The 14,812-nt window shown below is 43.0% G+C and overlaps 2 protein-coding genes across 2 annotated transcripts in view; one reads left to right on the plus strand and one right to left on the minus strand.

Annotated features, from left to right (window-relative positions):
• Positions 1 to 3,144, plus strand: part of LOC102209495 (multidrug resistance-associated protein 4-like) — a 24,480-nt gene extending 21,336 nt beyond the window's left edge. Inside the window, exons 22-29 of the mRNA XM_005744282.1 lie at positions 709 to 809; positions 1,163 to 1,354; positions 1,438 to 1,593; positions 1,858 to 1,947; positions 2,031 to 2,203; positions 2,311 to 2,416; positions 2,536 to 2,669; positions 2,797 to 3,144. Of these exons, the coding sequence (XP_005744339.1) occupies positions 709 to 809; positions 1,163 to 1,354; positions 1,438 to 1,593; positions 1,858 to 1,947; positions 2,031 to 2,203; positions 2,311 to 2,416; positions 2,536 to 2,669; positions 2,797 to 2,863 (1,019 nt within the window). The 3' untranslated portion in view covers positions 2,864 to 3,144. The remainder of the gene's footprint in view (positions 1 to 708; positions 810 to 1,162; positions 1,355 to 1,437; positions 1,594 to 1,857; positions 1,948 to 2,030; positions 2,204 to 2,310; positions 2,417 to 2,535; positions 2,670 to 2,796) is intronic.
• A 100-nt stretch (positions 3,145 to 3,244) lies between these two features.
• The window catches only part of abcc4 (ATP binding cassette subfamily C member 4 (PEL blood group)), a 47,609-nt gene continuing 36,041 nt past the window's right edge, over positions 3,245 to 14,812 (minus strand). The window contains exons 15-31 of the mRNA XM_005744231.2: positions 13,347 to 13,544; positions 12,934 to 13,071; positions 12,765 to 12,802; positions 12,573 to 12,685; positions 12,343 to 12,489; positions 11,242 to 11,321; positions 10,162 to 10,312; positions 9,890 to 10,009; positions 9,679 to 9,789; positions 8,911 to 9,011; positions 7,549 to 7,740; positions 7,293 to 7,448; positions 6,523 to 6,612; positions 4,917 to 5,089; positions 4,613 to 4,718; positions 4,070 to 4,204; positions 3,245 to 3,991 (exon numbers count right to left, since the gene is read on the minus strand). Of these exons, the coding sequence (XP_005744288.1) occupies positions 3,902 to 3,991; positions 4,070 to 4,204; positions 4,613 to 4,718; positions 4,917 to 5,089; positions 6,523 to 6,612; positions 7,293 to 7,448; positions 7,549 to 7,740; positions 8,911 to 9,011; positions 9,679 to 9,789; positions 9,890 to 10,009; positions 10,162 to 10,312; positions 11,242 to 11,321; positions 12,343 to 12,489; positions 12,573 to 12,685; positions 12,765 to 12,802; positions 12,934 to 13,071; positions 13,347 to 13,544 (2,139 nt within the window). The 3' untranslated portion in view covers positions 3,245 to 3,901. The remainder of the gene's footprint in view (positions 3,992 to 4,069; positions 4,205 to 4,612; positions 4,719 to 4,916; positions 5,090 to 6,522; positions 6,613 to 7,292; positions 7,449 to 7,548; positions 7,741 to 8,910; positions 9,012 to 9,678; positions 9,790 to 9,889; positions 10,010 to 10,161; positions 10,313 to 11,241; positions 11,322 to 12,342; positions 12,490 to 12,572; positions 12,686 to 12,764; positions 12,803 to 12,933; positions 13,072 to 13,346; positions 13,545 to 14,812) is intronic.

Consider the following 14,812-nt stretch of genomic DNA (forward strand, 5'->3'; position numbering starts at 1 on the left):
TTCCCTTAGTCATGTTGCAATAGCTCTAGGCTGCTGGGGGCTTCCCATGATGAGTCTTTTTCTTCACTCTTTATGTGCGTATACACCACTAAGCATTTATTCATTAGTTATTGTTCATCTCTGGCTCTGTTCCAGGGTGTGTCTTTGTCCCGTCTTATTCCCTGCACCCACAGTCAGTCATGGCAGATGGCTGCCTCTTCCTGACCTGGTTTTGCCAGAGGTTTCTTCCTATAAAAACGGAGTTTTTCCTTCTCACTGTCGCCAAAGGATTTGCTCGTGGGGGGTCACATGATTGTTGGGGTTTTCCTCTGTATTATTGTAGGGTCTTTACCTTACAATATAAAGTGCTTTGAGGCAATTGTTGCTGTGATTTGGTGCTATATAAATCAAATTGATGTGAATTGAATTGAATCTGTGCAACAGGTCAAGAATATATAATGTAGATTAATAAGATTTGCCATAAATGGACGTTTATTAAAACCTTTACTTAAACTATTAGAAATAAAGGAAAGAAAAACCAAACAGTTCCACAACTTTTAAACCAACCAACCCCTTAGTGGGCTTGGGGTATTTAGCAAACTAAACACAATTAAATGTTTAATTTAACTGCATTTAGTTTGCTAAATACCCTAACCACACACAGTGAGTTAATGCAGAAGAAAGTCCTGAACTAGCCTCTGATTTCTGATCATGTTTTGGATCCATTAGGCCTGGAGGCTGGAGAGGTGGGCCTTGTGCTGACCTATGCTGTAACACTGATAGGAAACTTCCAGTGGACAGTGAGACAAAGTGCAGAGGTGGAGAACATGGTAAGAACTGAGTGATGACATTTTGTATTTCCAGTTTTTTGAATGAATGATGTTGATGAAAATGATGTTGGTGGGTGAAGATAAATGTACTTAATGGACAGTTACATGGAGCAAAGTTTCCATTTCCCTTAATCCTCTCAAATTTTGATCATACCTCATTTGTACAAAAACTTTGGACACTTGACTTCTGCACTTACAGTAAAGTATGCTGTACAAATTATAAAGCCCTTTGTAGGAAAGTTGGAATTTTCGGTTTTGGGGTTTAAAAAATATAAAAACATCCTGATGCCTATGAATGAACGTTAACATAGGCTACAAAAAGCATAATTGAAAAAGACCTCTTGGCTTTTCAGATGACATCAGTGGAGAGGGTGGTGGAGTACACTGAGCTAAAGAGTGAAGCACCCTTAGAAACTCAGAAGCGTCCTCCCCCTGATTGGCCGAGCCAAGGAATGATAACATTTGATCGAGTGAACTTCTTTTATAGCAAGGATGGACCACCAGTCCTCAAAGACATCAACGCCACGTTTCAACCCAAAGAGAAGGTGACACATCGGTTTGTGGAGAACAGCTGGTTGGGGTCTGAGTGATGATCAGCTGTTGATGTTTTGTGTGTCCTGTGGGTCAGGTCGGTATTGTGGGTAGAACAGGAGCGGGGAAAAGCTCTCTGGTCTCGGCTCTGTTTCGCCTGGCAGAGCCCCAGGGAAAGATCTACATCGACGGTATTGTGACCTCTGAGATCGGCCTACATGACCTGCGCCAGAAGATGTCCATCATTCCTCAGGTACAACATCAGATGACACTTCAACTGCCTGAAGAAATGCGTAGTTACAATCTCACTGTTACAATAATGCTATCCATTTCTGTTATTCTTCTATTAATTGAAACTGCTATATCATTTATTTTCAGTAAATTAAACTCAAAACACAGATTTTCAGTCATACAATACTGCGTGTCGTTTCCAAATCCATATCCGGTACATAGAATTAATGACGTAGCAGAGTCTACTGATTTTTCTCCCTGACTTCTCTCCCCTCTGCTCCCCCAGGACCCAGTTCTCTTTACTGACAGTGTGAGGAAGAACTTGGACCCTTTCAACCAGCACACTGATGAAGACCTGTGGAAAGCTCTGGAAGAGGCTAGTATTTAATTAGCACACCCAGATTTGTCGTTTCTGCCCACAGACCAGCTACAGGCTTCTCCTCTCCATGTTCACTGCAGGTACAGATGAAGTCTGTGGTGGAGGAGCTGCCTGGGAAGCTGGAGACTGTCCTGGCTGAGTCAGGCTCCAACTTCAGCGTGGGCCAGAGGCAGCTGCTGTGCCTGGCCAGAGCAGTCCTGAGGAAGAATCGCATTCTCATCATCGACGAAGCCACGGCCAACGTTGACCCAAGGTCCTCCAGATACATTACCAGTACAGAGAGCTCCTAGACATCCAGGAGCTTTCTCAACACACTTTTCCCACATGATTCTCAAAGTGTTTTTCTTGTTGTTACTGCAGGACAGATGAGCTGATCCAGAAAACCATTCGGGAAAAGTTCAGAGACTGCACTGTGCTCACCATCGCTCATCGCCTCAACACCATCATAGACAGCGACCGTATACTGGTGACTCAGCTATTCCGACTGTAGCTTTTTAATAAATTCATACTGTTAGAGTACACAGATACGCAAAAAATGTTCCTGTGTTAACTGTTACACCACCGTATGTTTTCTCTTGGCCTAAGGTGCTGGACAGTGGCACCATCCAGGAGCTGGACTGTCCTTTCACTCTGCTGCAAAACAAGGAGGGTGCTCTCTACAAGATGGTGCAAGAGATGGGCCAGGCTGAGGCAGCGGCTCTGCTGGAGTCAGCAGGAAGGTGAGGTGAAAAAAAGTCCCCTTAAACATGGCTGAAAAATCTGCATCCACACAGTTTCCATGCTTTCCAGCTTATGACAGCAGCCTGAGCAAAATAATTTAGACTTTTCTGTGGCTGCTACAACCAGGTGCGGTCTACTTCCAACAAGTCTCTCTCACACCCAAACAGAGAAGTTAAACTGTGACGTGGAGTGAAACACTGGAATCAGCTGAACTCTTGCAGCAACCTCTGAGCACCGCGAGCTCCTCCTGCCTCCAACTGTGTGCAACGACTGGGGCGTTTGATGTTTTTTATGCTTTGATCTTATTTGATCTGTGTCTGTTTTTAAGTTATGTTGAAATCATAAATTATGGTTACATTGTCACATGTGAACAAGCTACTCTGTAAGATCTGTAAGCTTCAGAATTTGACCTTGAATTCCCCAACCGTTATACTTTTTGTACACGAATTTTCATAAAGTTCATGTAATTTGTAACAGTCCTTGTCTTCTTGACTTGACCAAAGATTTGATTTCAGTATTATATCTTAGTAGCAATATTTGCCAAAAAGCAAAAACTACACAATACACCAAGACAAATGTTACCATGTGTGGGCCTTTTATGTAATATTTGACAAAACAAGCGTACAAAGTTGAAATAACTTAAACATTCAGCAGACAGCTCACACTGCTATTTCACTTTCCTCCCTGGAAATGCTTCAGTCAGCATTTAAACAACACAAGGAACAAAATATTTAACACTGAAATCTTGTGACGCTTTTTTCCCAAGTCTTTAAAACATGTAGTTAAAGAGATAAATGTGAAAAAAATACAGAGAGATCTCTGCAGAGTAAGAATTTGGTCGTTACTAATCCTGAACAATAATATCACTTTGATCTACAAGTGATTTACTTCCATCAGTAAATTAAAGCACTTGGGATTTTAAGGATTATGTAGCCATTTAAAAGCTATTTGTGCAAGGCACCAGAATGCTGAGCAGCAATTTAACACGTGAGAGATAAATAGGTAGTGCTCTACATCAACAGTTCTCATAGCCCTGATTTCTGGGCAGTCAGTCTGAGGAAACGGCTGCACTGTGTGGCCACATCAGGCCCAGCAAATCAATGCTGTGCAGGTCACGTCCACCCCGTCTTACGCCACCAGCAGCGGATCAGCGCTTTCACCAGAGACTGGAGGGGCTTTACAGCCCAGGGATCTTCTGGAGGAGCAGCAGCAATTCAGTGCCTCCCTGAGCTTACAGAGCGGTCTCAAAGATAACCAAGTTCCCGTCTGCTGTTACTGCGTGTCCGTTTGACAGGCTGGGGTGGCTCCTGCTGTCGTAAGCCTGGAACGCATAGTTTACAAATGTCAGTTTACAAAAAGAGTGTTTTCGTTAAGTGTGAAGAACTTGAGTCAAACTGACCTTTTTAGCTGCCTCTAGAAGAGCTGCTGCCTCCTGTTTGCCCGTCTGCTGCACCATTTTATAAAAAATGTTAGTGGGATCCTGCAGCAGGGTGTACGGCTCATCATACGCATGGATCTTCCCTGCATCTAGAACCTGGAAACAAATAGTTCTGATTATTGCACAAAAGTAAGAGCAAAGTATGAGTTTCAAAGTAAAACTAATAGCCTCTTGACTTGAATCTGGCATTTTTCAGGCTATGAAAGAAAAGCTGCTAAACCCAGAAAGCCCGACACTCCATCCACATACAGGGAAAGCAGAAGCTGCTCCAAAGGTGACAGTCACACTTGTGTTACAGTTTGTATGTTTGGACACCAATCTTGTCAAATACAGAATGCATTAAGCATTAATGCATTTCTAAGGCCTGGCATTGACAGATTATTTGGATCCAGCTCTCAGCAAAAAGCCATTCTACTTTTTACCTTTGCATTAGTTGTTTAACTACTACCTAATTAGAGGTTTTACCTAATTAAGTGGCATCAGTGTCAACGATTCAGGACTCACCAGTATACGGTCGCTGTCTACGATGGTGTTGAGGCGATGAGCGATGGTGAGCACAGTGCATTCCCTGAATTTATCTCGTATGGTTTTCTGGATCAGCTCATCGGTCCTGCAGCCGCAGAAATAAACGCTTCTGTTAGTGTGACCTTTAGATAAAATTTACTATCAGCAAACAACCACCGATGTGTCAAAGTAAGTGTTATCAGCGGAGTAGTTTCTGTATCCCATCATGCTGCAGTACACAAGATATTCTTCTGTCTAACAAGATGTTGTTCATACACAGTAGGCAAACGTCATCTTGCAGTACCTCGGGTCCACATTGGCTGTGGCCTCATCAATGATGAGGATGCGGTTCTTCCTCAGGACAGCTCGTGCCAGACACACCAGTTGCCTCTGGCCCACACTGAAGTTGGAGCCCGACTCAGCCAGGGCAGTCTCCAACTTTCCAGGGAGCTCTTCCACCACGGACTTTAGCTGCACCTGCAGGAATAAAAAAATAAATAAAGCAGCTTTAACTACACTGTGTGTGTCCTCTATAAATAATTCCTGCTCTGTCGTCTTTTTACAGTTAGTTCCACAGGGTTCTGTACTGGGACCAATCATACATGCTTCCCTTAGACATTATTAGAAGCACTGCTATGATATGATACGCAGATGACACCCAGCTTTATTTATCAATCAAGACAAATGATTCAAAAACAAATAGTGTGTCTAACCTGACACTGACTCAACCTCCAATAACACAAGGACTCATGTTTGATCAGGGTATGTTCCTTAGCATCTACGTTAAGGACTGCCTTTCTTTTCTTTCTATTAATTTGTGCAGTACCTGTAAAATTAGAAGCAACCTGTCTCAAAGTAAAGCTGGAAAGCTAGTTGGTGTATTTATTTATTCTAGGCTGCATTGCTGTAAAAGCCTAAAAGCCTTCAGTTGATCCAGAATGCTGCAATCAGTATAAAAGAGAGACTCCATTCTTCACATATTAGCTTCTCTGCATTAAATTTGAAGTTCTTCTTCTTACATATAAAAATCATGAATAAGACCTGTTAGTATCTAAATATCCTAACAAAGATTAATATAAACTATAACATAATATAATTACTGCATAGTCATCCGTTTTGACTACAATGTTACCCACAGAGATGTCCCGTGATGCTAAGAGCACAGCTTTAGCACATTTGTGCCATTCACTGCCTTCCCATCATAGGCCATAAGGGCTACTCTGGGTAACATCACCCTCAGAGGTATTTGTGCAATAAGAGCTGCTGGGTTCCTCTGCAGGTGGAGAACTGTGATAGACAGTGCGGTGTTATTGTTACACTGTGACAGCAGCAGATGTAGAGATGTGACCCAAAGCTGACAATCCCTCATTATAAGCGGTTGTAAATGCACCACAGGAATTAAAGAGTGCAAGGATGCAGAGAGTTGGAACTGCACAGTTTTTCTCAGCTGAAAGAGGGAGAGACAATGTGTGAAGGATGCTGATGATCCTCTGCTCTGAAAGTGACACAATTAGGAATAAGAGCTATACAGAGCCCCAGACAGTCCATACATGGTGCAGGTTCCTGGCAGCTCTTTTCAAGGCTGATTTTGAGGTCAAAATCCTTGAGGTCATTCACCACCACACTGGGATCTCTGATTGTCCGCTCCTGGCTCCAGGACATAATTACATAATTGCCTATGTAAGAGAATATCCTCATGCAATAGAGACAGCAGCTCCTCCACCCTCAGTCATCCTGAATGGGACAGTTTGATGCTAGTACGCTACGCTCTGATGAGCCAACCTGACATATTTCACAATATTTCTGTTGCTATGGTAAGATAATAAAATAGTTTGGCAAGTATTCTGCTTCATCATACAAGAATTAAAACTCACACACTACTGATTCTGCCGATTGTGAGAGTTACTGACCTCTTCCAGAGCACTCCACAGTTCTTCATCTGTGTGTTGGTTAAATGGATCCAGGTTCTTTCTCATGGAACCCGTAAACAGTACCGGGTCCTAAAGGGGTGGGGGAGAGTTGGAGAACCCAGAGGACACCAAAATGATTCGATTTTGTGGACTATTTGTAAACAGAACAGCACAGTGACTTATTTCGACATATCTGAGTGAGTGTCCTGCTGTGGCAGGTAAAAGTTTAAAAAACCTAAATGGCACACATGGCACACTGTAACCAGCTGCCCTCCTTTGGTTTTGAATGCATCCTACAGTTTGCAAAAGTTCTGACTGATCACAGCAAAGAGCTTTGTGGGAATTGAAATGCTGAGAGCGTTGAGGAGAAAATGTTTCCTGGACAGCTGATTTTAACTCATTACTGGTAAGCTGGTGAAAACAAACAAACAAACAACAAAAAAAACAAAAGATGCAGTGTTAAAACTACACTCGTATAATTGTTTGAGCAAATAATTCAATTTTATTTATAAGCACCAAATCAAAGCACACTTGTGATTTTCTCACAGAGCAAACAGAAGTGACTCTAGAGTGTCAGAGCAGACTGGGGCTGCTGATCCTTTCTTAGCTTTAAGGATGTGCCCAACTAGTAATAATTAATGTCACTTATTAGCCAAATATTTCTCATGTCAAAGTAACAAAGTCATAGTAGACGAGCTACGAAACAAGGCAACAAGAGTAGCCAGATGCTAGTGTTGTGTTCTGCTAAGAGGTCAGCTATGATGTTGTACCTGAGGAATGATGGACATCTTCTGCCGCAGGTCATGGAGGCCGATCTCAGAGGTCACAATACCGTCGATGTAGATCTTCCCCTGGGGCTCTGCCAGGCGGAACAGAGCCGAGACCAGAGAGCTTTTCCCGGCTCCTGTTCTGCCCACAATACCAACCTGACCCACAGGACACAGAACATAAGCTTTGGTTTGACAGCGTATCACACAAATGGCTTCAGGTTCTTAGAAACAAAACAAATAAACCTTGATGTCTGACCTTCTCTTGGGGTCTAAACATGGCTTTCAGGTTGTGCAGCACCTGAGGTCCGTCAGCACTGTAGGAGAAGTTGACCTGGTCAAAAGTCACCAGGCCTTTACTTGGCCAATCAGGAGGAGGACGTTTCTGGGTTTCCCAGGGTGCTTCACTCTCCAGTTTAGTGTACTCTACTACTCTTTCCACTGATGTCATCTGAGGACAGAAACGCAGGAATGCACATTAAATCAGGATCAGTCTGTGTGGTGTAGTCAAGAACACAACATGTAATAAAACTATTTGCATAAAAGTTCAATTTAAGAAATAAACAATCAGGTAAATCTGAAAGAATGGATTAATATCTAGAATTACACCAAAAATTTAAGAAGATACTGCCCACCACATCCTCCACATCCAATCAGCAAGTCTGCAACTCATAACTCAGTGTTCAGGATGCTTCAGTCTGCCACTGTTTCTGCAGGATTATTTTCCTAAGCTACTTTTTCTCCATCAGCTGCTTTTCTCAATGAAGGAGAACTGCCACGTGAATCAGACGGATGTTATAGAATCATTTAGTGTGTCTACTTGGTATCAAGGAGAATGCAGGTATTATTTATTATGGACAGATGCCAGAGAAACACCAGTACAACTAGTGGTCTATTCATGCTATTCATGTGAAAGAGCAGAATCCCAAAGCTTAACCCTTTGGACTCTTGCAAAATAATAATGTCCATTCGTCCTCTTCTGCTTATCAAATTCAGGGTCACGGGGGGACTGGAGCCTATCCCAGCTACCACAGGTCGGGAGGCAGGGTACACCCCGGACAGGTCGACAGGTCGACAGATAACCATTCGCACTCACATTCACACCTACGGGCATTTTAAATTCACAACTAACTTCATGTCTGTGGACTTTCGGAGGAAACTGGAGTACCCGGAGAGAAACCACACAAACATGGGGAGAACATATAAACTCCTCACAGAAAGACCCCGGCCTGATGGTGGAATTAAACTCAGGACCTTCTTCTTGCTGGGAGACAACAGTTCTAACCACTGCTTCACCCAAATAAATAATTTACTTCAGACTCCTAAAAATTTTTGATCATTTAAGTCTGCTGACAACACAAGTTTAAGATGCGTAGCACACCAGGCAGAAATCATACAACATCAGGAAAGTGGTCTCAGATTCACCTCCATGTCAACAAGCCCAACAACCATAAATATAAAACAAAATGGCAAAGAAGACTTTTGATGTTCAAATGACAGAATAAATACAATCTTTGGACTATTTCTGGAAATTAGTGAGATTTATATGGGAATAGCAAAAGCTCAGTATGGAAAGAAATGATACAAGCTCTGGAAATAAAAGAGACAGTGAGTATCTTACCATGTTCTCCACCTCTGCACTCTGTCTGACACCCCACTGGAACATGCCCATTAGTGTGACAGAGTAGCTCAGAGCCAAACCAACAGCACCCGCATCAAGCTCTGACAGGAGCAGGAAAACAACCATTTTACTAACACTTTTAAAAGTTAAACGGCAGCAATCACTCAGCATCTGCTGGACTGCATATACACTGTATTGCCAAAAGTATTCACTTAACTGCCTTCGCAAGCATGTGAACTTGAGTGACATCCCATCCATTTAATTTAGAGGGTTTAAAATTATGCAGCTTCAACTCTTCCACAAGGTTTAGCAGTGCGTTTTTGGGATTTTTGATCATTCTTCCAGAAGTGCATTTGTGAGGTCAGACACTTATGTTGGATGAGAAGGCCTAGCTCGTCATCTCCACTCGAATTCATCCCAAACTCACTCACACATGTCTTCATGGACTTCATGGACGTTGCTTTGTGTACTGTACACAGTCATGCTAGAACAGGGGGCCATCGCCTTGATGGCCTCTTCCTGAATGAAATTGTCCAAAATGTCTTGGTATGCTGCACTAAGAGTTTCTTTCCGTGGAAACAGTCAGATAAGTACCGTTCTCAGACTGGACCATCGGCTTGCCAGATGGAGAAGCTTGATCGTTCATCAATTTGGATGGGTAAGCCTATACTTTTGGCAATATAGTGGATAACAGGCACACTGCTGCCCCCTGCTGGTAAGTGATCGCGAACAGCAAGACTAAATCAACAGTAAAATTAGTTCTCTCACTGTCTCTGAGCAGCAGACAGCCAAAAGTAGTGATGGTAACAAAGATGGAGCAGATGCCATCAAGGCGGACAGCAAACCAGCGAGAGGTGGTCAGGAACAGGAACCAGGCCTCTGCACAGGGAAACAATCCATCACAGACAGTTCAAAAACATACAATTTTTAAGTTCTCTGATCATAATATGAGCTTCTATGTGCCAAGCCTGAAGAGCACCTGAGTGCAGGTCCTGATGGGCATCAAAGACTTTCTGGAAGCGCTTCTCTTCCCCAAATGCTCGGATTGTCCAAAGGCCCTGAAGAGATGAGGACAAGTGGGAGAAGACTGGACTCCGAGCTGAGGACACAGATGAGTCAGAAGTTACCAATAGGTTAAAGAGCTTCAAGTTTTAAAGATATTACATATGCAGGTTTTAAAATGAAAAAGAAACAACAGTAGCAGCACGTGTATCTCCTTCTTCACACACTGTTGTACTGTAGGACACTCACTGGTGGACTCCAGCCGTTTAACATTTCTGGAGGTCCGCAGAAAGTAGCGACGCAAATAAAGAAAGATGAGAAGGAGGGGGACAACGGGGATAAGGATCCAGGGAATCACTGACGCTGCAACAGCAATGACCCCAAGTATCTGGAGGAAGATCTGCTCACAACAGAAAAACACATCAACATTAAAGTGGTTTGTTCTTGTGCCTTTTTCTTTTTGAGTGTCTTTAGAAAAGAAAAATGAATGTTTTACAGAATGAGAAAGTATTTTCATTAACTTGTGCATTGTACTTCAGCCTTTCACTTTAGTAACAGCACTGTCAGTTTTACTCATTTTATTCTTCAAAGAGATCTTTGACCCTCTGTTACAAATAAGAGCGTTATCTCAGATGGGCATCAGTAGGTAAATGTTACCAACCTCAGCAAAGGGCAGTGCCACAGCGCTCACACTTTCACTTTACTCACCAGTGGCAGCACTGAGCACTGAGTGACTGAGGCAAGCTCAAGGAACATGTGACAACAAAGAAATTCGTAATATTTTGTCCAGCAGCGTGTAATCAGTGTAATGATTAGCTTCAAAGTTAAGAGCTAAGGGCTAATGAGTTATAAAGCCTGGACCTGAGTGAAGTATTTCAGGTACTGCATTGATTTCATAGTGATGGGACAGCTGCTGTGAGTCTGCAGCAAAGTTTAAATTGCCTAGTTATGGCATTTTCTTCATAGAATTTAGCTTTCACTTTGGAAAACTACCCAGCAACAGATGAGCACATGGTAAGATCGCTTTTCTTCTTAGGTTGTTGAACTGTTGATTTGATTCTATTAAGACTTGTTACCGTTTTTTTTTATTGGACTTTAAATGACTTTTATTGGCTTGAAAGTTTTATTATCATTACAGTAGTGAGTGCTGCTGTTACTTCAGGAAAATACTTCCCTACCTTTGCTCTGGACCTGCTGTGTTTATCGAAAAGAGCGTGGAGGCTACAGCTCCACCATAAACTGTCACTTGTTATGATCTTCATTGCAGCTTTGTCAGTGGTTTAGAAAAGAAAAATACTGCTGTGTCTTTGCTGAGAAATCTACCCTCACCTGAACGAAATCTGCAAACGTCACTGGCATGTTGGAGTCCAGCAGCCCAATGTCCTTTGAAAATCTGTTCAATACTCTTCCTGAGGTCAGACAAGAGATAATTATCACCACACTTTGAAACCAGCTAGAGTAAGATTAATGTTTAGTTTAACTTTCCTTGCCTGTATATAGGGGGTCATATGATTGTTGGGTTTTTCTCTGTATCTATGAAGCGCCTTGAGGCGACTTTTGTTGTGATTTGGCGCTATATAAATAAAATTGAATTGAATTGTATACTGTGCCCCCACAAAGATGGCAAATGGAGTAAAAGTAACCACAAAATTCATCCATCCATCTTTACCCCCTTTATCTGGGTTATTTGGGTCACACCAAGGTATGACTGAGTTCCTGACCCTATGTGTAAGGAAGAGGAACCTCACCAAACCTCATCTAACCCTGGGGCCTGGCCAGCTTTTTTGTTTGTTTGTTTTTTTACTTCAGTGGCCTCAGCCACAGTGATGGATGGGTTAGCTCCAGACTCTGCTTCCACTACAAAAAGTGTATCAGCAGGATTGAGGACATCATTTAAGCAGATCAAGCATCCTACCCAGGGACTTGAAGAGGGTTGGGTATGGTGCTCATGTGTCAAATGTGATTTTACACATAAGCATAAAATGACAGTCAGGACCTGTTTCTTGACTCAAATGCACAGGGAAACAACCAGACTCATCCATCCCAAAGCACAGTTGCCAAATTGGGGATACCTGTATACCCAACCTGCCTGTCACCTCTCACTGAGGGCAACCCAGGACTGGTACAATGTCCAGCCCTCTCTAGACACCAGAGCAAAAGCTATGAGTTCATGTGACCGTGACTACACCTAGTTCATATTTCTCAACCTTAAGCATTAGCTCAGGCTCCTTCCCCAACAGAAAGGTGCCATTCCAAGTTCCTAAAGCCAGATTTCTCAGCCTGCCCCTGACCATCTCCCCTCCGGTGAGTGGTTGGCCCACACGAGCACTACAGAATTCCATTTAGAAGTTTTTGAACTACAAAATTCTACAATTTACCGACTCTGGCTTTAGAACGTACAACACTAAAAATTTGCAAAGTTTTGCTTACCAATCGGATTGATGTCAAAGAAGCGCACGGGTGTTTGGAGTATAGCGCTAAACATGCGGTTGTGCAGAGACTGTGAACACCTCACTAGCACATTGAACAGCACCAAATTCCTGCCAAAGCCAAAGATTATGGTGACTGCAGTCAAACCTGGAAAAATAACACACCATAAAAAACCAGTGGAGTAAAATCAGAAGAAATGCAGCGCAGTGTAAATAAGAGAACGCCTTTACCTCCATAAATTCCCAGGTAAAAATCCGTGTCCAGCTCTTTGGTGACATTTAGTCCATTTGTTGTGATGTTAGTCATGTTACTGCTGGCCATTAGTTTTTCTTGCTCATCAGCCCTAAACAGTCAGACATGAGTATAAACAGACATGTAAAAGCTGCAGTCTATGAGGAAAACGGCAGATTGAAGATACTTACCAGTAAGCTAGCCACCAGTCTTGCATGATGTATGCTACCTAGAAGATATAAAAGCCAAAAAAATAATTTTTACTGCTTTATATTACACATGTGAAATGCATTCAACACTTATTCTCACTGAGCTAACATGTGGAAGGCGAATTACAAGTGCAGGTGAGTCTTTGAGTACCTGAGCCATGATGTTAAGCAGCACGACAGCCAGCAGAACCACAATGTTGGCCCCAGCTGCCAGATACTTGGCATAGACGCGTATTCCAATGGTTCCCTGAGCTCGAGTCTCCTCTGCAAATGTCTGAACTTTCTCCGCCTGCGAGGAAGTCATCAGCATGCAGACAAGTATCATGATCACTGGCCGTCAAGTTCCCTGTGTTTAACTTGTCAAAATGAAAACGGACTAAAGCAAACTAAGCTCAAGTTGTGTCAGTTCAGCACGCTCTGTATGTTAAAGACCATTGGGGAGGGGGAAAAGAAAGAAAAGCAAACATGATATTAAACTAGGGATGGGCAGAAACGACCCATTTCCTATAAACAACCCTGATTTTTAAAAAACTAGGCTGTTTTTACTGATAATTATCCACTAACCGGTAACTGGTCTTCATCTTTGATGGACTGGACAGAGGAAGTCTGGGACAGCACTGAATTTTGAGACAGAGTTCGAGTTCTGGTGGGGGTGTCATGATGAGGCTGCTGTTGCTCCTCTTCCTCCTTCTTGAGAAGGGAGGTGAAGTCTAATCCAGACTGCTGAAGCTCCGTGTAAGTTCCCTTTGCCACCATGTGACCCTGACAAACACACACACATATCACCAAGTGTTAGGAAATTGTACAGCTGTGTTTTACAGACCTATGGCAGCACCACCTCCTCATGTGAAACACACTTTGTAGTGTTTGGAAATGTACTGCGGTTTACATCTTCAAAGTCCTGCGAGTCACCCAGATAGTCTGTTGACAGTCAGCTTGCTTTGGCAGCACTCAGTCTTGTTTGTGCTTTTCTACAAATGGTAGTAGTGTGGCTGAATTTCAGAAAACATCTCCTGAAGAGACAAAGATAAATCCCTGCAGCCCCTTCAGTCTATGATCTAATACAGGGGTGTCAAACGTACGGCCCGCGGGCCGGATCAGGCCCGCAAACGGGTTTAATCCAGCCCGTGAGATGATTTTGTAAAGTATAAAAATGAGCAGCAATTTTTCAATAAAGAAACTGTTGTTCCAATTGTGTCCATTGGATGGCGCAATAGCAATTGTAAGCTACTTTGTTTTGCCCGCGAAATTTAAACCTGATCTGCTTTGGCACCCTCATTGCCCCAATATGTCTCTGTCAAAAAAGAGAAAAGTGGATGCAGAGTGTTCCAAGATAAATGGTCATCCTCCTCACGGAAGTGAATGGGAAAGCTGTATGTTTGGTGTGTTCCCAGCATGTTGCAGTGCTGAAAAGAATATAACCTCCGTCGCCACTATGTGAGTCTTCATGCCGACAAATATGACAACTTTCAAGGACAGCGGAGAAGAGAGAAGGTGAATGAACTGTTGGCGGGTCTGAAGAAACAGCAGTCTGTGTTTACTCACAGCCGAGACATCAGTGATGCTGCAGTGAAAGCTAGCTACCTCATTGCTAACAAAATTCCACTAGCTTCAAAACCATTTAGTGACGGTGAATTTGTAAAAACATGTATGATGAACGCATCGGAGATTGTGTGCCCTGAAAAGCGCCAGGCCTTTGCAAATATCAGCCTGACAACAAACACAGTTGCTGACAGGATTTCTGATCTTTCAGTGGATTTGGACAGCCAGTTGAAGCAAAAAGTAAAGTCATTTATTGTGTTTTCAGTTGCAATTGATGAAGGCACGGACATTACAGATGTTGCACAACTGGCAATTTTCATCCGCGGAGTTGATGACACATTGACCGTCACCGAGGAGTTCGTGGAGTTGGTACCGATGACAGATACAACGACCACAGCTAGGGTTGCCAACTCGCTGAAAAATAAATAAGGGACACCTCGTGGCCAGGGCCGGGCAACCCAGTTGTCTTCACCCTTCCCAGTGTGGTA

Source organism: Pundamilia nyererei, unplaced genomic scaffold, assembly GCF_000239375.1.
Source record: "Pundamilia nyererei isolate P.nyererei 1_Seehausen unplaced genomic scaffold, PunNye1.0 scaffold00141, whole genome shotgun sequence".
Taxonomy (NCBI): Eukaryota; Metazoa; Chordata; class Actinopteri; order Cichliformes; family Cichlidae; genus Pundamilia; species Pundamilia nyererei.